Source organism: Pyxicephalus adspersus, chromosome 6, assembly GCF_032062135.1.
Source record: "Pyxicephalus adspersus chromosome 6, UCB_Pads_2.0, whole genome shotgun sequence".
NCBI lineage: Eukaryota > Metazoa > Chordata > Amphibia > Anura > Pyxicephalidae > Pyxicephalus > Pyxicephalus adspersus.
The window spans coordinates 66,239,476-66,263,108 of NC_092863.1; the positions used below are offsets into that span (position 1 = coordinate 66,239,476).

General features: G+C 36.1%; 1 protein-coding gene across 1 annotated transcript; it reads left to right on the plus strand.

Annotated features, from left to right (window-relative positions):
• The first annotated feature begins 11,784 nt into the window (after positions 1 to 11,784).
• On the plus strand, positions 11,785 to 23,130 carry STARD4 (StAR related lipid transfer domain containing 4). Its single transcript, XM_072416094.1, has 6 exons — positions 11,785 to 11,846; positions 14,981 to 15,089; positions 15,977 to 16,026; positions 16,547 to 16,673; positions 17,460 to 17,574; positions 19,132 to 23,130. The coding sequence occupies exons 2-6, from the start codon at positions 14,985 to 14,987 to the stop codon at positions 19,359 to 19,361; spliced, it is 627 nt and encodes a 208-aa protein (XP_072272195.1). The 5' UTR covers positions 11,785 to 11,846; positions 14,981 to 14,984; the 3' UTR covers positions 19,362 to 23,130.
• The last annotated feature ends 503 nt before the right edge of the window (positions 23,131 to 23,633 follow it).

Sequence of the window (23,633 nt, forward strand, 5' to 3'; positions counted from 1 at the left end):
TTGAATTTGTATGTTAGTCGGAACAGGTACATTATTTTAATAAATGCAATTAGGACAGATGTTTGTCTAGAGTTAGCAAAATATTATTGGTAAATAATAAGAGGCTATACGTTTCCTAAAAAAATGATGTACCAAAGAAGGCAGAAGATGAATCAGACATGTACACAAAAGGTCTCAATTTTCTGTAGTATGCTGAAACTTTTACAAAAGACAGCCAACCTATAGTGTGGGGTAGAAGAGAGATCGTCCATTGACACTATTTTGTTAGCCTTCTGAAGCCAAAGGCTAGTTGGAGGAGATGCAGCTTTCATGTGATTAATACTTCTAATCACATGGATCAGAACAAATTTCCTACATTTATCCCAAGAATTTGTATCATTATGCAGAAGGAATAGGATGGGTCATCAAGGAGATGGGTCAGATTCAGTAAACCTTTAAAAAAAAAGAAGGCTTGTATTATTTTGTAAGACTGTCAAGATTGTAAATTGTAACACCATTTACTGAATTTGTTTTGTACATTACCAATAAATAATATTTTAAATTGCAAATAGTTTTATAGTTTCATACTGCAAAGCACCTATTTTGTTATATTTTAACTTAATGGTGCTTCTATGTTGTTACCTGATTACCAGGGTTTGAAAGCCTGGGACAGACAACTTGCTTGGAGGAATCCTAGGCAGGTGTCTATACATTCCATCTTGGAAGGAGAGACATATTGTGATATCATGCCCCACTTTGTAATGGTACATAGGAAGTGTAAATAGAGTAAATTTATAGTGAATGACAAGATCTGCTTAATCAAGCTACACAATGGGCCCAATTGCTTGAAAACAAATGCCATTTAATAGCAAATTATTTTAAAGAAATCTATTTCAGGTTTGCCAGGTTCTCCCATGATAGTCTATATTCTACAGTCTTGGAGCTTTAATAAATCAGGCCCAATGTGTGCACTATGAGTAATAAGTACAAGTATTTTCTTTCCAAAAAAGAAAAATACAAAAAAGTAATATAAAAAGTTTAAAGTGACAGTTCAAAACAATAATTAAATACAAAAAATGGCAAAATGCAAAGAAAAGTTAAATTTACTACCCTAGTTACACATCCTCGCAAAAATAGGGAAAATATCAGGAGAAACTGCAAAACATAAATTTACAATTCTGAGGGAAAAGAGCTTTAATAAATCAGGCCCAATGTACTCACAGCAAAAGACTGTGGATTGGTAACTAAACATTAATGTGGGAATGGGCAGACTGACAGTCTCTTCAAGTGCTATTTAAGGCACACTGCAAATCACAATTTACTTTTAGGTAGAGTTAGGCAAATTCATGAGCCAAGGGCCAGGATGAAAATATCCCCCTAAATGGTATCTGTGTTTTTTTAGGCAAAACTACAGAACTGTGCTGTAATTAGTCAATTTCTACTAATAAATTAACAAAATCCCATTGGGACAACCTATTATCAAGAAATATTTGTGTTTATTTTGCCTAAACAAAATGATTTTACATACTTTATATTATAAACTGGACAGTATGATTTCTTGCACTGGGTATCATAGATATGTGTGTTTATACATGGGAAAGAATCATTAAAATGTACAACAAATATTTTTTTTTACTTTACACTTTAGCTTAAATACCATCTAAAACAGATTTTTGACATGGGTACCTGTCAATTCCATCTGTCATAGAATGTATGAAAAAACAAACTTTCTTCTTTTGTTTAGCATATAATGTGAAGTATAGGAAACTTATTTTTTCTTTGTATTCATGTGTGTCCCTTTTGGGATGTTTTCCCTCACTGTTCTTTTTTTGAGTGAAGGGAAATCTACCCGATAGAACAGATACAAAACAGTGCCTCACTAATGTTATTTCCTTCTTTATCCAATACTAGATAAATACTAGATGTTGTAGTGCATTAGGGTTCCAAAAAACAGTCATTATAATACATTTTTGGGCCTATGAGGGTGCTTTGTCAGCCTGTGTATTTTAAATAGGCTTCCTTAATGTAATGTCGTCTTTCACTTATAGGCTGCAATGTATAGCAAAATACCATAGCTAATTATAAGATGTGAGAAATGCTAACATTTCATAGGGCCTGGAGAGGATACACTTTTATCAGTAAAGCTGGGTGATCAAGCAAACCTGGAATGGATTTCTTAAAAATCATTTACTATTTGTTAGCAAATGTTTTTAATCCTGGACCTAATCCATTCCATGTTTGCTGGATCACCCAGCTTCACTGATAAAAGTGTATCCTCTCCAGCCTTGGAGAGCTTTAATAAATCAGGCCCATAGACTAGACAGATCCCGAGACCCTTGGAAAGGCTTATGAAAACTGCACCACAACAATATAAAGATAGTTTCTGATTAGCAATGGATGTAAAATCCTCATTATGATTACATTTTAATTTTACTTTGCAATAGTTGTTTCATAGTTTTAATTTGACAGGCAGTTATTTGTGGAGCCTGGATTTAATAAGTCAACCCTTGGCATGTAATATGTTTTGTTGACTTTGGCAGTGAGTTGACTGCTATTGTTCCTGGCTCTGTTCTTGCACACCCCAGAGTGTTCCTGTCCATCTTTGGATGTTCTATGGTTTGCCTTTCTATTTTCCACCTCAAAAATATCTAATAAAACACTATGCAGAGGGAGTGGGGGCTTCTTGGATGGACTACAGAGGTTCTGTAGGCCTGTGCACCTAAATGCAGAGATCTTCCCAGAAACTCAGATCAGGTGGTTTACCTTACTAATATCTAAGAAATGCCTAAATCTGACTTTGGATGAACATTGAATAGACTGTAAAATGGCTGAAAAAGTCTGCTGCAGGTTAACACAGGTAGATGCTAATGAGATGGAATAGAGGCATTTCTTGGGTCACCCAACTAGGTAAACTGTGTTTCCCTCAAACATTTTGCAGATACTTTGGCTCGATATTATCTTATGTATGTTACCAGAGCAGAGCAGAATAGCCATAATCTGGGCACAGGTCCAATTAAAAGCCCAACTCCAGTGTTCTGCTTTCATTACAGGTGTGTATTACCTGTAATGAGTTTTTACCTCCAGATAACAGTAGAAGCCTGACTTAATTAAGCGTGAAAATAAGTGAGAGGAAATAAAATGTTCCTTGTATTTTTTTCATTTTCCCTTTACTTTACACTTGAATAATTCAGGCCACATATATTACCTGATGCTGCTTGAAAAGGCGATTTTATGGATCGCACATCTTGATTTAAGATTGTGTTTACTGACTTGGTGTGCAGCCATTTGGCGTTGGACTGCTGTAGTTGCTCCGATCTACATTTGTGGATTTGCTACTTGAGATATATATATATATATATATATATATATATAGTAATTCCACAAATGCTTTCAAATATTTATTTCCTGGCTAATGTTCTCTTTTTGGTACCTTGGATGTATTTTTAATATTTTAAGTTTCTTACTTTTTCTTTTAATTATACGTTGACCACTAGGTAGGAGTCCTACTGAATAATATTAATTTACTCCTTTTTCACACATAAGGAGTACTATATGTACTAAAATGTTCCAGTAAAAAACAGCCAGACATTGGAATGTGTTTTTGTTGTTTCAGCATGATCTAATTATCACACTGCTTCCTGAAGATATGAGCTACAATTTTCAGGTGCACAACTAATTATAGTTATTTACCTAACCATAAGTGGCATGACTCATTAAAGGACAGTGAAATGTTTAGCTGCTTCATTTTTTACCTAGTCTCATGCAGATATATAACAGTGTGGCATGTCAATAAATAGAAAACATACAAAAATATTACCCTTTACCCTTACATACATTATACATTTCTCTGACCTCTGAATGGAAAGCTACAACAACAAAGCAGATCAATAAGATACAATACTAGAATTGGATATAAAAGCAAATTTAGAAGAGTGTTTTTGTATTCTATAATTTTCTTACAGGGTCCACACTAAGGATATGTAGAGTTTTATCAGAAAAATTAACTGATTTCACCATTCACAAAACAAATGAGCTCTATTTATAAATCAGTGAACCTGACATCCCCTGGTGAGAATCTTTACGGTCTATGTTTTTCACTGGCAGTAATTGATTCTCACAAGGGAATGTTTGAATCCCTGTTTTATAAATAGAGCCCAATATTTCATATTGAAACCTAATACCACCAAAACTACGATACTTTTGCCATATTGAGACTACTGCATTTCACCAAAAGAGGCAAATGTTGCTGAAATCACCCATGTACTCGGAACTGTCATACAAAAAAAAATGGCACTTACCTTTACAGGTGGATAGCTGTTGATCCGTTCCCAATCCTGGTCCTTTCAGTCCCGTGCCATCCCATCTTCCCTTCTGTCCCAGCAGGGGCTGAACAGTGGGTGCTGCCATTTTTTTCTTCCTCTTTTTCTGATGTCACCTGATCTCAGGTATGCCCCTTTCAGAAAGGGCTGTAATGTAATGAAATAAAAAAGTGCTGATCTTACACATGTGCAGTATCTATCTATCTTTCTCTCTCTCTCTCTCTCTCTCTCTCTCTCTCTATATATATATATATAAAAGGGTTAGCCGTGATGATAGGTCCACTTTAACACTTCAAGGCAAACCACCTCTGCTCATCCTTAGTCCACAATAAATTATTACAGTGTTAAGTTTGTCAACAATACCAAAATATGTACATTTTATAAATATTAAAAAAAAGACAATTGTGAACAGAAATAATGAAGACATAAGAGGCCTAGCAAAAAAAGCATTTGTATGGGTGGTGAATAATGCATGGCAGCCATCATTTTTTTAATAGAAAAGATAAACAAGATTTAAACCAGTCACCTAAATTGACATGAATAATTTGGCTTCATTAGGCCCCTTGTATTTAAAAGAAATAAATCCATTAGTGTTTAATCTATATCTCAGCTACTCTGTAATAGCCTTTAATGCTGCATATTACAATATGGGCTGTGTGATTTTGCCACCTTGTGGTTGTATCTGTAAATGCTAAGATACAATAAATATTTCAGGAGAGATAGGAATTTGGGAAACTCGTGCTTTCTTTAATAAGACTGATATTTTTTTATATGGGAATGTCTGTATTTAGTGCAGAGGATCCAGCACAAGAGAGGTAAGTAAGTACACATGGAATTAGGTTTACATTACAGAGGGTTAGTTATAGGAATGGGGTAAGTGTAGGGCTATTTTCAGATTCATGGTTTTGCAAGCAGGTTTACCTTATAATATTATTGTTATTATCATCATTATTATTATTATTGTTATTATTATTATTATTATTAATAATAATAATAATAATAATAATAATAACAATAATAAACAGGATTTATATAGCACCAACATATGACACAGTGCTGTACATTAAATAGGGATTGCAAAGGACAGTGACACAGGAGGAGGAGAGGGCCCTGCCGAGAAGAGCTTACAATCTAGGAGGTGGGGAAGCAACATACAATAGGAGGAAAAAAAATTCCTCATATTGAAATATGTAGATGTTTACTTCTCACAAAAAACGGTTAACACATGAACTGAATGGGTTCATTCTTTATTCTGTATTTGACAGTCAGCAGCAGGCACCAGAATTGCTGGACAGCTTTAGGATGTTCAATGCACTGTTAAGGGTTACAAAAAAAAGTGTTAGAAAGGACCTTAGGGTGAGGTAGAGTAAGACATTGTTCTCTGTATTGGGAGCTTTCTGCTTAAAACTACCAGTGCCAGTGCCATGGGGGTGCAATTGAACAAAACAAGGACACCACAATTATGTTGCATAATGCAGAACAAAAAAAATACCAGAAGTATCAGGGCATCATTACAGCGTCAAATTGCTCAAAACAAGTCAATCACAAAATAATTCAATTATTCAATGCTATTCTCCTCTGCTGCATGACAGTTCTGCCATTGTCATCATAAGTGGTGCCAGAAGAACTTCTGATTCAAGGTCTCTAAAAATGGAAAAAATGGAAAAAAGAAAGTCCTTTAACCAGTAAAACTTAGCTTATATTATTATTATTATTAATAATAATAATAATTAACAGTATTTATATAGCACCATCATATGATATAGTGCTGTACATTAAATAGAGGTTGCAAATGACACATAAGTATAAACACAGGACACAGGAGTATAAAGTGACACAGGAGGAGGAGAGGACCCTGTTCAGAAGAGCTTATAATCTAAGTTTATGTAAAGTTCACCAATATTAAGTTATCAATTAGGTATATTAGCGCTTTTTAATATCAAAGAAGACCTGGCTTTATTTTGTTTTATCTGTTTGAGAATATCACGTTTAAGTTATAGCAGGCTAAGCAACACTGGAATGTGAATATTTAAACACTAAAATGAAGCACATTACTGTTGTCTGGAAAAAAAAGTGAACAGTGAAGAGGTATAGGACAGCCAAAAGCTCCCAAGCAAAGAGTATGAGTTATATTAAAAGTAACACAATGACTGGCATATGTAACCCTTCCTTTTACAAAAATTTGGCCCTGCTCTCAGAAAAAAAAGCTTTCCTTCCAAGTACCAAAATTGTTTGAACGCCAGTCTCATACTGATTAATAAAAAGGAGGAAGGCAGAACAAATATAGGATGTGCTTGTTGTCTTTGGCAACATAGATTATTTTATTTGTTAATGCAATATGTTTTAGATATAATGATTAAATTACTAGTCAGAAAGGAAACAATTAAAGTATATCCAATGCCAACATATTTTTTCTATTGTTTTAAATAGGGTAAGGAATGTTTTATTGTCTATGACCCTGTTCAGGAAATCTGTTTCCTACCTAACTAAAAAAAAAGTAAATATAATCTTAATAAAACCCTAAATTCCATTTATATAGCCTTGTTTGAATAGGTAAGCAAATACACGTTTCTGAAATTTTAGGATAGGGTGGAACATAGTTGCTACTACAACTACTATTACTGTGATTGTAACAATTTGTCTGAAAATAATAGGAATATTACACTCACACACAAATTCACGCACAAAGGTATGTAGCGAGAATAAATATCTAATTCATAAAAAATGTTTATTTAGCTTAATATGTGATTCAATGAAGAACAGAGACATAAGTCAGGTTCATGAATGCAGCTTAAACAATGTGATTCATAGCAATCATCTACTTTAACATAATAACCCAAAATAAACCTTAGTGTAAAGTCTGGAAAATTGTGCAAAGAATACCTAGAGATATTGCTAAATAATTATTCACTGTACTAGAATCTAAAGTAAAGGTGAAGGATTTCTTGTTGTCAGTAGGAATAAAATCATGCCTTGTATCTGATATTTTCTGCTGTTGTAAACACATTGGATATGCTGACTAAACCTGAACCCATTTATCATTGTCATTTATTGTCTTTAAACACTTTTAGACTTTGGCCAACAAAGTAAAGTTACTAAAGTGCAGGGCAACTCTTCTGGATTCTTTATCTGCCTTATCTCACTTAGCATGATCTGACCATGAGACTCATCCAATAATGCATTGTATAATAGGCACGCAATGGGTTATATTATTACATCTTTTACTGGATTGTTTGGCTAACATTCAGGCATATTTTCACCCATCTCCCAAATCAAATTCTCTTTTTCTGTATTGTAAAATTGGAATTTACACCCTTTGCCATGCAAAACTCACATGGAGATTCCGGTCCTTATGTGGTGTGTGCTGGGTTGAAATGTTCTAGGGTTGGGCACATTATTTAAAGGATTTGTACATTTTTAATGTTGCCCACCCTGTTCCAGTCAGTATTAAAAAAAATGCAATAGCTCCTATCCCCCATGGCAGTACCTGGTTCCCTTTAAAATTTGGAAGGAAACTTCTGGCATATGATACACAGGCAAGTTCATCATCACTATAGGTATATACATTGAGGAACTTCTACTGTTTATTCCATAAACTTGACATTAAACCTGGTAATATATTGATTTAAAAACATTAGTCCAGAGAGATACCCATTTATATTTAAATAGTGGGAAGTCTGTGCAAAAATGCAAATAGCTCTGAATCCTAAGGCAACATTTTCCCTTTTTTCATCCCTAGTTTAGGAAATGTCTGCTAGATGTCCTTTGTAAAACAATACTTAAAGGGAAATTAACAGGAAAAGTTGCTATAGGAAGCAAGATACCTTGTTAAGACAATTACTTTACAACACTTTATTACTGCAAAATCTTTAGCTGAATTCCATGCAAACAGCTAAAAATACAGTTTACATGCATGGGGTCAGACTACAGGGTAGGGGACCAACAGAGAAAGAACAGATCTGTGCTGTTGTACAGAGGATTCCAGGGGGCAGATATCAAGATAGATTTAGATATGTGTTGGAGATTTAAAAACCTATTTTAGTTCTACATAAAAAAACAAAGAATTATTTTCTGAACAAATCAAAAATACCTGGGTGAAATATTGACAACACGGACAGCACTAAGAACACTTGACAGATGTTTTATTCCCATAACCACCATGACACTTACAAGGGAGAGATACAGTTTGTGTTTACAGTACATTGTAAAGAATAAAAATGCTTTATGTGGCTTAGGCCTAAAAGACACATGGAGACCTGCTGCAACATTGCACTTGATTGGCCAATCTGATCAATATATTGATTGGTAATCCATCAGTCTGTAGTCCTAAATCATTGCACACAGGTGAACAATATTTCACCCCTTACAGGAAGTGATTTGAATTCCAATCAAATATACTCCTGTTACATTTGTAATTTTGATCCACAATCAATCAAAACTCAGACTCAGAACATTAGGCTGCTCAGTTCCTTTCAGATTCACTTCTGAGATGGTCAGTTTATTAGATCAGACACAAAATGGAGGTAAAAATCTGTCCCTTTGTAGTAGCCCTAAAATGGGGAGAATCGTAGACAATCTAAATTTGTGGGACACCTGTGGACATTGCCAGCTGAGACTTGTCATTGGTGAAGCGATTCTATGACTCCAATCAATGTGTTGGAATGGTTTGTTTTCCCCATGATAGGTTTGTATCAAAGGTGTGCACAGAATGTCACCTATATCTCTGTAAGTAAACAGGAACTAACACACAATGCAGCTTTTTATATTTCAAGATCTGGTTGGGTACATATAGTCTTCTTTTAACTGCTATGGTATTTTTTCACACATTATAGATATCATTTTTCAAGATGGCATGAATCCCACGATATTAATACTTTCTGGTGAAGGCTAGAGTTTTGTCTTTTTACCTCCTTATTTATTAGCAAACAACACAGACTATATATATATATATATATATATATATATAAATATAAATAAACAAAAAGGCTATTAATGGTTCTGTTAGGGGCCGTCATGTCCTCTGCATTGCAAGTGCTACCAAAATGTCTCTCATATAGTACGGCTGTGGCCATCATGTCCCACACATAACTGTTGCCTTCATATTCCCCACATAACAAGTGTACTGATCACATTCCCCGTGAAATGGCAATAACCCCTAGGCCCCAGCAAACCCCCCGGGTCCTGGTATAGCAGTCACCCCTCAGAGTATCCTAAGAATATGTACCGTATGTGTGTTCTGCCAGTGTATTATTCCACCTGGTGGAAGTGCAAATATTTGTATATATATTTATCAGAATATACATATTTATCAGAATATACCTTGTATATTCACTAGATCTGATAATGGTGGCATATAATGGATATTTGCATCAAGTGACTTTGCAGAAGACTGGATCTTAACAAGATCTTTACCCAACTGTTAGCCCTCCAAACAAGCGGCAATTCCACAACCAACACAATGTTTATACTGATTTTCTATATCGAATGTGTAAGAGGGAACACACAGTCCCCCGGAATGGGTGAACTTAGTGGCTATGCTGTCTACCAGTTCTTGCCAAGCTGGTAAAGAAGCAACGCATAAAACACTGCGTTGAGTCCCTGCATGTCCTACAGATAGTTTATATTCGTAAGATTTTGCTAACAAGAGTTCTTTTTTTTACCAAGAACCTTTAAGCATTATTTTGCTGCTTGTTTTGCATACTTTGTATCTACACTACCACTGCCTCTAGGACCTCCAGTTTTTTCAAGCCCTCTCATTAAAGGTTTGTGGGTCGGTGTCCACAAACTCCATAACAAATGACTAAACAATGAGTAGGTGATCCCTTCTGTTTCATGGTACTCTGTGCAAATTGTCATTCTGCCACCCCACCTTGGCACCTCTCTGTACCATGCAGCCATTTGTACAGGAAAATGCCATTATGGGAAGCAGAGTAATGCAATGTTATAAGTGTGATCCCACGCTGCTATGTCAGTAGTGTCAGCCGTGGGACACAATAGTACTGAGATGATTCTATATTATTCTTGTAATGTCATGTTGTCAGCAGTGATCATGTGTTATCTAAGCAAGTCAGCTCAGTAATGCCATTCTCTGATGTCTGAAGGAGTAAGGAGCCATCTTCCAGGTCACTGCATTCTTCTGTCCTCCTTTCCTATAACACAAAGGAGCTGTCACACCCCCATGGGAGATCTCAAAATGCTGAGACAGATAAGCATTTTCTTCTGAAAACTTTTCATTACATTTTCATCTTGTGACCTTTATTATTTGCTGATCAGAGGCTGCAGTACAAATTTTGTAAAACCCAAAGCCATGGCTACAATGCTGAAGGGATCTGAAGAAAGACATTGGCCAATGGTTAGTTTCTTCTGGGCACCTCTGTTCTATTACTATCATTATTAAATGGGATTTATATAGCGCCAACATATTACGCAGCACTGTACATTTAATAGGGGTTGCAAATGACAGATACAGACAGGGACACAGGAGGAGGAGAGGACCTACAAAAGAGCTTACAATCTAAGAGGTGAGGGAAGTATCACACAATAGGAACATTCTGGAGAATGTACCCATGTGGCAGCACACAGCTCAGGCTGCCATGTCTACACTTTCACACCCAGTATCCTATGATTGTTGAATTAATAAATGTTATGGGGTTTCTTGTTCTTAGGACTGTGAGAAACCAGTTCATTCTGAACTTTGATGTCCAAGGCTGGCAAGGCTGAGGACCTCCAGTTCCATCATCAGTCTTGGAGGTCACACTGATCAAAACAATCCTTGCTTTGCATAATACAAAGAGACACAAAAAGGTTGCCATCTTTTTTCAGATAAAAAGCAAGACCATTCTTTATTTCCATCTCATCAGACCGATGGCTGGGCCATTTGCTGAATGCCATTTGTCCTCCAAATAAAATGAGAAACAATGAAGCGTATTGGAATGTTGCTTCTTCCTAAAGAATGCATTATTCATATCCAGATTTATTAAAATTGGTATTATAAAAAAAAAACAGAAACTCTGATGAAGCTGCTAAGCCATTGATTTGCCATTGACTCATAGATGAATAAATGCAATATTCTGGCAGCTCATGTACTGCACATGATGAGACATTTCAGGATCTGCATTTCCCTGCCTGATCCCTGATTGTTGGGATTCCATGCACCCCCCATCACTCANGTCAGGTCTGAACCCCCTTAGTGTTGAAAGCCTGGTATTCCCCTACTCTTATTCTTTTCTTGTACAATAGATACCTCTGCCACTCCCCCACTCAGCCCCCCCATCTGCTCTGCTCATCAGCATTCTACAGACAGCGTAGGACCCAGGATGCCTTGAATAAGTCACAAAGCCCCGCCCACTTCAGCATCCCTATGTAAGCTTATTGGATGCCGACACACAGTGAGGGGCGGGGTATGACCGGGACTCTCTTCTATTGGCCGCCTCTCTGTTCGGGTGACGATGTATGAATGACTTCGCTCTCTGATTGGACGGTAGTAGAACTGCTGATACCGGGGAACATTGTGTCGCTGCCATCCGGCGAGTGAGGAGCTTCATCTGGGTACGTGTGCAGAATATTATGGCCTGTGTGTTCCTTGATGCTGCCCCTGTGTGTGTTCAGTAGCTGAATAGGTGGCAGTGTGCCTGGAGTGTAGAACCCTGAATGTGCCTGTATCCTGCACTTTATGTAATATATGTTATATGGGCAGGGTGGCCCTGGTACTGCAGAGGGCACAAAGGTGGTAAAGGTGCCAGTGTCCCGGTCACACCTTGTGGCAGACTGTCCGGCATTGTTTATGGTCAGTAGAAGATGCATGGGTGCAGTGTTATGACAGGTCACGTGACTGCTGTATTATTATTATTATTATTATTTATTATTCTTACACAAGTTACCTATGTTTCCCCATACATATCAGCAGATGTGCAGAAAAGTGCAGGCAGCAGTTGCTATTTTTATTTTAATTAGATGTGGAATGTGCAAAGTGTCATGATCTGTATATATCTATCACACACCATGCTGTAATGTTGTTATGTATAGTGTTAGATTCACTTTATTGTTTTTAGAGAATGTTATATTGTTCATGAATATGATGGATTTCTATGTCTTGTTTATGCATATTGAGGCAGATTTACTAACAAGTTGTAAAAGTTTCTACAATAAATGGTCTAAACATTGACATAAATGATCCAACTATAAGCAGAGGAAACAAAAATTTGTTGTTCATGTGATTGGATATTAATCAGTGAATATTCACAATATTTTTTTATGGAGATCCTTCAGCTTCTTTATTAGATAAGATTGAAATTCTGGCTGTGGGTCTATCCTTAGCAATTCCTAGCTCCATTAGTAAAATATATTCATACATGCAGAGCTTATTTCTTCTATTTCCATTTGTGCAATTACAATGAAAGTTGTCTGCTAAACTTCAAGTTGTGTTGTTCTAGTTAAACATGTAAAAACCAACAAATAGTTCATATCTTCCAATCATCCATCATTTAAAGGTAATTACCTACCCTCTCACCCATGGACAGCTTGATAATCTCAATATATCACAGCACTACAAGTTCCAGCTTGGCTTACTCCTCACTGTTCATATTAAATTTGGTTTTATCATGGTCAAGGATACATGTTGGGTATCCAGAAAGAAAGGACTGTTACACCATATGGGATGTTAAAGGCATCAATTCACCTTTATTTACAAACAATTATACAGAGATTATGATGTAAAAGTATTCAGATCTATTGAACCTGTCGCTTAAAAACTTTATGAAAATCATGTCTAATAAATCTTTCTTTCTAGATACTTTATAGCAATAATGCGTTCCTGAGATTGGCATCAAAAATTTTTGTTACATGTTTAACAGAAAGTTGTTATTTAAAGAGGAACTAAACAAAAGTCCCCCATACCAACAAAAGTACACTTGCCTTCAATCCTGCAGGGCAGTCTGATCCATCCGGGGGTCTCTTCTATAAGGTCTCGCGTCATCCGGGCACCTGTTTTCAGGCTGGTGCTCTGGGCCCCGCCATTTTTTCCTCTTCTAGCAGGTTCTTCTTCCTACGTCAGGCGTGAGATTGGGTGACATAAATAAGAAAAAGCTTGCCGTTCCCACTGCGCATGCGTGAGATCGACATTTTTTTTTACCTTTTGACAAAAGGGCTCCTTCTGCGCATGCTCAAGCATCTCACCCAAAGCCTCCCAGGATGTGTGACGTAGGTATCCCGGTAGGCAACGCGAGGACATTGCTGAGCCCTGCCTTTCAAAATAAATTCCACCGCGCACAGGAGCTATTACGTCCAAGTTTTTATTGTTGGTAGATCACTTTGATTTGGTCATTTTAAAAGTAGCTCGCAAACCAAAAACATGTGGGCACTCCTGGCCTAGGCAATCGAGAATTAGAATTTAGAATAAAAAAAAAAAGAAACAACATTTTTCCTTTACATAACAGGGTTGTCTACTTTTTTCTGTAAAGAAAAAAATTCTTAGTTTAGGTACGCTTTAAGGATACAAATTACATTAAAGCAGAATCGAGAGAGTTTTGTGTATAGAAAATGAATTACAACATTGGCCACTCTACATCCTGTTCCTGTAACCATTTGGCACCAGGACAGGAGGTGAGACGAAATCTTCCAGTGGTGATACAAATATAAAAAGCCAATAGGACAAAGTTCTGACGGGTAATAAGTTGTACAATTTCCTCCCGTGATCCAAGCCTGTGAATGAGATGCTACATGTAGGGAATGCATGGGGGCAGAGTTTGTCTTGGTCATTACCTAGCTCACCCCCCTAAGATCACCCACAACTTCAGCTGTGTTTAGCAAAAGATTACTTCTGGAAGTCATGCAAACTGCCCCCTCCCCCCATCCAGCCTCTGTCAGCAGGGAAGCCTGTTTGTAGCTAGGAGGAGTCCATATGTCGGATGTCCTTAACTCAGGGACTACCTGTACACCTTTACAATTCATTTATACCATGATGGGCTTGGAGTGGAACCTGCAATTTCCCTACAAGGTGTGGAGAAAACCAGTATTTGGGGAAGGAATCGGTCACATGACTTTAAAAGGTCACATGACTGCCCCCCCCCCCGTCTATTGTCCTTTTTTTTTATAATTGATTTTAATGAATAATTTGTTACTCTATTTCGGAGTTTAAAAAGCAAGTGCACTGCAAATTTTTGTGCTGGTATTTTTCTAAAGCAGTAGTTTAGTCATAGTAAATCCATACTGATAATTTAAAACGTGAGGCAGTAAGTACTTGTACAGAGGTCTTGTGGCAATTCGTACATGTGGTCCTGTGGTTAAGCATATGTGATGTTAACAAACACATTACTCAGAGCAAGAAGGTATTACATGTTTTCTATGATCTGATAGTAGCTGGTACTGCTGTATACCCAGGGGTTCTTCTCTACCGTACAGTATAATGGAAGAGATGTCAACTAGTAATTTTCTCCATTATACTCTATAGACTGTATGAGTGACAATAAACAGCCATAATCAATGCAGTTGGCCAGCCAGTCCATAGTAGAAATAAAAGCTATTTTGTCCAAAATTGGCTACTATATTTGGATGATGGTGAGCTGAGGTCTCTGCTGGGGCATATATAATAGATGGCTTGTTCGAAGGGAGGCTCAAAGTGAAACCTGTTTAGTCCTAATACCTTGTAATATTTTACAATGATTTACCTTTCTTTTATAATTTAGAAACATGGTGGACCATATAAATGTACCAGCAATGTCTACAAAGTTACAGAATACACTGATTCAATACCACAGTATTTCTGAAGATGAGTGGAGTGTGGCCAAAAAATCAGTAAGTTTCCTACACCCTTTAATCAAATGTAATCTCCTGTACACAGATGAGAAAATAATCTTTTACAGTATCTGCAAAGGAGAGGACAAACTAAATGGGACCTTTACCCACGCTAGTTATAAATGTAGTCTGTAATACAATTACATGATACGGCTTTCAGTGAACTCATTCACTTTCCAGTCCCCCTAAACCATTAGTAAACCATGATTTATACTGGATAGCTGGTAGTAATATGGATGAAGGATTGTACTTTTGGTCAATATAACTGAGAACAGTTTTTGAATACACTAAAAAAAATTTTAACTCTGAAAATCAAGCAGAGTCATGTATGATTTATCCAAAATATAATGTTTTATTTATACAATAAAATATTGAATAACTCAATAGTGCAAACCATGTTCAATAAATCTCTTCAGGATTGCATATACATATATACCTAAAAGTACATTATATATCTGTATGCATTTTGCAGCTTTCGGTTACTGCTCCAAATCTTCGAATGAAACAATAACCTAAAGCTGCAAAACACATACATATAATATATATAGACCTCTTGGTTCTTCTTTCCCTACTCTGCCTCACGCACGTCTTTGTGCTTTGTACAACCCTAAGGGTTTTTTATTGAACCCATGTTTTGTATTATTGGGATAGCTTTGGGTTATTGCTTCATTAAGAGATTTATAGTTAGTAACCTAAAGCTGAAAAATGTGTGGAGATATTCTGTATATAATGTACTTTTTGTATATACTTGTATGTTGAGCCATTGGGTCTATTAATGTATAACTTTCTTCTGGTTTTTTGTGATAGCATATCTAGACATGTTATTTTTTATTATGTCATCTGATACTTGAACCAGTATTGTTGACCTTGGCCTGTCTGACTTACAGAGTGATGTAACCGTGTGGAGAAAACCATCTGAGGAATTTGGAGGCTGCCTGTGAGTATTTTACAAAGATAAATGTTGTCCATCAGTCTATTTTTTTTAATAAATGCAGCGATTTTCAGAATTGCAGATATGCAGTTCGCTCATTTTACAATTACAATTTTACAGTAGTTGTAAATACTACATTTTGATTAAGCCTGAACTACATAAGTCTATTGAAAAGTGTTTGCATAACTTTTACCCAGAATTCACTAATTTTCCAAAGTAAATCATGCGTACATGTTGGTAAATCTTTGGAAGCCCCTTTAGTGTGATATGGAGTTACTAAGCTGGGGATTTTCAAATTCTTTAAGCACAAGAAAAGTATATTAAAAAGAATCATAATTTTATGTATTGATCATATTTGATAATCCAATATATTCAATAATCGTGCACTTCACTTTTTCTTTGATACCATACCAGCAATATTCCACTAATAGTATTGTTGGCTTTACTATTTATAATGAATAATGTACCAATGTATAATGTGTAAAATGTGTTTGTGACCATTCTTCTTACTGTCTTTATGTTAAAGCTACAAGGTGGAAGGAGTTGTAAAAAATTGTACAAACAAAATAGTAGACTATATCCGACCAGGACCATACAGATTGAAGTGGGACAGCCTAATGACTACAATGGAAATCATCAAGGATCTAGAACAGGTGGGTTTTTTCACTGTGTTTGTTTTTCTTTACTTTATTATATTTGAAAGTAAATTCAATTATTTTGTATTTTAAAAAAAAGTATTTTAACAAAAACATTCGCTGTCATCTGCAGCAAATTCATACATACATACATTATTGTTATTAGTAAATACTATCAACAATTTAGTGCATGAAAATTGTTTTTAATAATAAATGTTCTAAAACAGTTCTTACATATCAATAATATTTACCTTAACTCTTTCTGATATGCAAATACTGACATTAAAATTTAACTGAAGGTTTGAGGAACTTTAGTGTCCTCTACCAACCCCTCTGATGACTTGAGCTAGCTATAGGCTTTAAAAGATGTGATGCCAGAACGTGAATGTTTATGGCTGTAGAGAAGACAGAAAAAAACAGCAAGGTTGTCCTGCCTCTGGATTGTCCGATGGGACAATCCACTGAGAGAAATTATTCAGGATTATTGCCCTAAATACTGAGGAATGAAGGTAGTTAAGACATTGTGAGCTCCCAACTAATTTTTTCTGTATCAGGTGACAATTATTATGTCTATGAGCTTAAGGCTCTCGCTGCTTCCTTCCTGCTTATCTCATCTGAGGCAGTAATGTGCCTTTTTGTGTAGTTTGTGTAGTTTTTGTCTTTTTTTTTAGTAACCATAGACATAATCAGGATTTGAGCATATTTATGGCCAGAGAATGACAGTTGAAGAAAAGGGGATATTTTGCTAATGGTTGGTGTATTTATATTATACCATTCCTTGTTTTTGTTTGTCTTGCTTGACAGGGTTGCTGTGTGATGCGATACACAACTGCGGGACAGCTCCTGAACATTATCGCCCCAAGAGAATTCATTGACTTCTCCTACACCACCAGCTATGAAAATGGACTTTTAACTTGCGGTACTCTTTTACTTCAAGTCTGCAATATTATTATACACAATAGAGAAAAATGTTTTGGGACACCTGGCTATTACACCAATATTAGCTATTTGAATATCCCATTTCAAAACCATGAGCATTATTATACAGGGGGATCTGTTTGTTTCTAAAACAGCCTGCACCTGTAAAACTTTCTATTCACTTTTGGAATGTGATATTTGTTTAGAAAATAAAGCATTGTAGTACAGATGATGGACAAAAAACTGGCTTGCAATTTTCTTTTAACTAATTTCAAAAGGTAAATAGGCTTTAGGACTGGGCTCTGTGCAGAGCACTCAGTTCCTCTACCCTAGTCTCATGAAACCATGTCTTGGTCATATGCTTTGTGTGCACAATCACACTAAAATGGCAAAGGTCTCTTCTAAACTGTTGCCACGAGGTTAGACAATTGTGTAAAATGCATTAGTATGCTTTGAGCAATAAAAGTGCCCTGGGGACTGGAAATACCCAAGTTCAATATCTTGGAAGGGTGTCCAGATATTTTTGCCTATTTACTGTAGTGTGGATATTCTTATTCCAACATTAAGGGGAATATCTATATAAAGTACTGTTTACTGTTACTTACTTATTTCAAGTCCCACAGTGTGGTCAGGCTGATTGAAAAGAATAGAATCCATGTTAGCTCTTAAAGCGGGGCATTCCTAATATATAAAACCTAAAAAAAATTCTACAAATCTGTTTAGAAAGTAAATGACATGAAAATATTAGAAATATTTCCTTGTAGCACTAATTGATTGATGCTGCCCACCAGGTTCTTACCAACTTCATTTTTACTGGAAGGGAAAGTAAGCTGAATCATTGCAGAATTCCTAATATGACAATTTTCCTAAAATAAGATTGAAAAAGTACAATATATTGCCTTACTGTATTGTAATATATTGGAATATATAGAATCAGAACCCCTTTGATTATGACATGTATTGTGTTATAATATTACCTGTCAACATATTGGGCAGTGCTGTGTATTAGATGGGGTTTGCAAATGACAAACAGATACAAACAGTGACACAGGAGGAGGAGAAGATCATTGTATTGCTAGATTAATTCCAATATACAGCCTTATCCTGCTGAGTGTGTTTATACATTGATACTTTGCAGTGTGTCCTAAATAATGAACTAAAAGTTAGATTTTACCAGTTTGTGGCTTTAAAAAATGTTTAAACTAGCATTATGGTTTTTATATTAGGTCTCCAAGAGAAGCCTAGTCACCTTAAAGTGCCACATAAAATGTAAAACAAATCCTTGTAAGCCTCCAGCAAGAGCAACAACAGCAACAACAAGAGCAATTTTAATAAAGAAATAAGTATAAATGAACTTTTTTAATTAGACATAGTTGGATTTGTGCCAGTTTATTCACTTGAGGTTTTGGGGCACCTTGGTAAAGACTGACTGAGCATATGATAATCTGTCACAAATAAGGTATGAATGCAAATCTTCACATATAATACATGCATGATAATAGGATTATGAAAATGTTACTGATTTGTAGTAATATCCATGTTTTGCTTTCTCACACAGGTGTCAGCATTGAACATGAAAATGTCAGTCCAAATTGTGTCCGTGGCTTTAATCACCCTTGTGGCTGGTTTTGTGTGCCTCTCCAGGGCCTCCCCGAGTATAGCTTTCTGACTGGTTACATACAAACAGATCTTAGGGGAATGCTTCCACAGAGCACTGTTGACTTCGCTATGGCGGGTTCACTTGTGAACTTCTATAGTGACCTCAGGAAAGCACTGAAGAAGTCGTAGAGATAATTTGCAAACCTACATCACATACTTGAGGTCAAGTATTGTTTTTCTTATGAGACCATAACCACAAAAACAGGGTCTATTTACAGATAGCTGCTGGGTGTAAATGTTCAGTCAAATTAATAGAACATATGCTGCCATGATGTTTGCTAATCACAGGAATAAGCCTGCACACCTCATACATTTTGCTGTCTCTATACACTCCTCATACACCAGACAGCTATATACACAGCTCATACCCCAGACTACTTTATATTAGGCACATACATCAGGTATCCCATTACAAACTTAATTCACCAGGTGGCTCTACACGCGACGCACACACAGATTTCTCAATACAGAATACAAACCAGGCAGCTCTATACAAACCTCATAAAAAGACTGTTTCTATACACATCTTACACACTACAATCTCCTAATACACTCCTTTTACACCAGGTTTCTCTATACACAGCTCATACAACAGGCTGCCTATACATAGCTCATGCACCACACTGTCTCAATACACAACTCATACACCAGGCTGTCTATGCATAGCTCATACATCACACTTTATACTCTGCTCATACACTAGACTGTCTTAATACACTCCTTTTACACCACACTCCTATACACACCTTATACATCAGATTGCCTCTATGCAAACATCATACACCAGGCAGCTTTATACAAACTTGATACACCAGGCTGTTCTTTACACACCTAATATCAGCCATTATCCAATATTTCAAATGTCATACACCAGGGTGCTTTACACAATCCTCATACTGTCCTTTTGACATCCATGTATATAAAACTTGCATGTTTTTATTTTATATTAGATCTTAGGATAGCAGGTTATTTTGAGCTGAAGAGAAGAAGAATATATATTTTATGACTGATATACATATGAATAGTACTTAGCTGGCTAAAACATATTTTTTATAGTTTTGCAATTGGCTGCTACGTTTGCACATGCTTTTATCAAGCCTAATTATTTACTACTAAACACATTGGCTAAAATTCCATTGATATTATTGTCATTGCAAAATACCAAGGATATATTGTATAATGCATTTACATCTAACTGCATGGTTAGTTTTAAAATGTAGAGAAAACCTGTCACCTACACACCATGCACATAGCCATTTTGTGGCCCAGTGGTCATACAAGCCAATCAGTCAGATCTACTGCAATGTGCTTTGTCCTATGTATATAGGCCAAACATGATAAGTATTACTCATATATTGTAAATCTACAATGACATTGCCGGTTATTTTGGCCACATATTTTAAATTGTGTCTTGCTTCCCCTACCTGCTCCTTGACCTTACAGTCTTTCTGCACACTTAGATATGTACCGTTCATCATCTAATAGTTCTGTACATTATGTTTACAGTAATGCTCATGGCACTTTTGTAGATTACCTTTGGTAGGCACCTAGACCCATTTACCCTCCTCCATTTGGGTGCACTGTAATAATGACAACATAGAATGGACCCTAAAAATGGCAAGCAGTTTGTGATTTGCACCCATTGGTCATTAAAGGGTTAGTGAACATTGACAAATCAATACTTGAGTGCTCAGGGGTCAGATGCTTGGAGTATTACTTAATTTTAATTGCTTATTGTGAAGAAAGACTGTACGCTCATTGTACACTGGTCCAGCCAATAACATTACTACTTTCCATGTTTATAGGCCTGATAAGTGTTAGTCCAGCATCTTTTTCTAGAAGTTGATTATGCATTCAAACTTGTGTATTCTTCCAGTTTGATTACTTAGTTTAGTTTTAGTAATCGTGTTAGCTTTATTGTGTCCGTGTATTGTTCTGTTGTACCTTACATTTGCCTTTTTAATGCAACTTTTTGAAGGAGACCTATACTAATAACAAACCTCCACCCCCATCACCACTTAGGTCATCTTGGTAAAAGAATAAGGAGCCAGCAGTAGTGATGGGCACTGGTCACATGACCTCTGCTAAGCAGGGAGCCTGCAGCTCCAATGGGCACTAGTCACATGACTTCTTCAAAGTAGGGAGCATGCAGTAGAAGTAAGTGTGTGAAAACCTATTCTACAGTTTAGTTTAGGGGAACAAGATGACCAGGGTTAGGTGATTGGTATTATTTTATGTTTATTTTAATTTATTTTGAAGCTATCAATTTTACCTCATATGATGTATGCTTGCAATTTAAAAAAAAACTCAGAGATTATTTTATATGTTGCTAATATACAAATACTGTTTGTTAAATAATTATTTTATGGTAAAGAAAAAAATTTTTATTCAGTGGTGTTCCAGTGCTGGCTTCTGTGTGAGACCACTTGTTTCAAGTACACATTGACATATAGTTTAGGTGTATCTAGATAAATATAAATGAAGGTTCTGCCTGTTGGGATAAACCAAGAAAAGTGCTATTTTACCCCACTCACAATGTGGGATCAGTAGGGCGTCACCTATATGAAGTAGCATTCTTACTCGTTGTCATTGAGGATGCATAATGTTTTGTATAATCCAGTGGGAATTTGTGAAACAGATCAGGGAAAGAAGATAAGACTATGGGAAGGATAAAGCTATGTAATTTAGAAATATTAACTCAGTTCTCTACTTGTTGCCTGACACTTCAGTTAAACTGCAATAGAGGAACTGTGCTCAGGTAGAGGTGAAAAGCTTTACAGTAAGTGTAAAAATCTATACATTTCGGTGTATTATCTGAAGCTCATAAACCTGGCAATTTGGGTGCCAGCTACTGAACTCACTGGCAATGGAAACTCTAAATTCATGACAGATTAGAAATTCAGTCAAAGTATGTATTGTTATATATATATTTTACCATGCTATACTTGCACTTTTTCTAATTGTGATGACTGCATTTTTCCAGTTATATACTGACTGTTATAATAGAGGGGCGTTTCCAACCGTGCCTATATTTACAAGGAAATAGTGTCATAAGGACTCCTCATAAGGAGTATTTGAAGGTTAGTACAGGGGATATTTTGCCTTTTACGTTAATATTGAGACAATAATTTCCTTTCTATACACTTGAAATACATACATGGAAACTGATTTACTAGTAAATTGTTATTCTGTGTTATTCTCAGTCACCCTTCCAGATTGGGTCCTGATAAAAAGAACTACACTCACCTCTACTAAAGTGACGTTGGTGAGTTCCCTCATTTCTTTCAGGGATCTTCGGCCATAATGATTAGCCTGGCTTTGATGACATAACTCCAACACATTGGAGTTCAAACGTCTATTAGATGCTAGAATTTTACACTTCCCATGCAAATTTTAGGAAGTTTCCAAGTAGAAGGCTAAAAATCCTTCACTACAGAAGGGACTTAGTAACCCCTTTCTTCTCACAATTTCTTTTAAAGACAGCTATAGTTCCAACAAACAGCCTGTTCAGGAACACACTCCAGTTTGCTGACTGCACAGCAAACAGAAGCACATTTTTTTTTCTTTCTCCTTTTCCTTCCTGTAAACTTGTCCAGAGGATTAGACTGACAGGGCGGTGTAAAAAGTTGCTGATCCTCATTTTTCCAGTCGGAATCCTGCTGAGCATAGGATTATAGAAGGCGTGTTTTTCATCTTTAATTTGTGCCCATTGACATTTTTCAAGTTAGTTCACCTTTATTATTCATAAAGAATTGCTTATATCATATATTTAATTGTGCTGTAATTTATTTGTTACTTTATTTAATGCTAATTTATGCCAATGTATGTATGTAATACTTTGCAGAACAAGTTGTATTCTGTCATGTAATCTACCTAATAAATTAGCATTCCAAAATAAGATTGGATTCATTTATTTTTTTTCTGTCTATCCTGCGTTTTATTATATTACCTATAGTTTTAAATATCTGTTTTCTGGGTTGGGTTAAAGACCTGAAGTCAAAGGACAAAGGACTAGTCACAAGTATTGCCTGCTGTCTCTCTGCATCTGATATTTTCACGTATTATTGACTTAACACAACTTGCTCTACACTCTGTGTTAATGGTGGATATTTGTCTTTACCTACACATATTAAAGTTTTCCTAATTTGCCTAGGTACAGCCAGGAAGTGCACTGTTATCTTTTACAAAAAAAACTCAGGGCAAGAGGTACAGTTATCAAAATACCACTTCTACACCAAAAAGTCTTCATTTTATGGCCTTGATTTATTAAAGCTTGCCAAGGCTGGAAAGGATACACTTTCATCAGTGAAGCTGGGTGATCCAACAAACCTGGAATGTATCTGGTCCAGGATTCAAAACATTTTCTAGAAAGAAATTCATTCCAGGTTTTTTTAGATTACC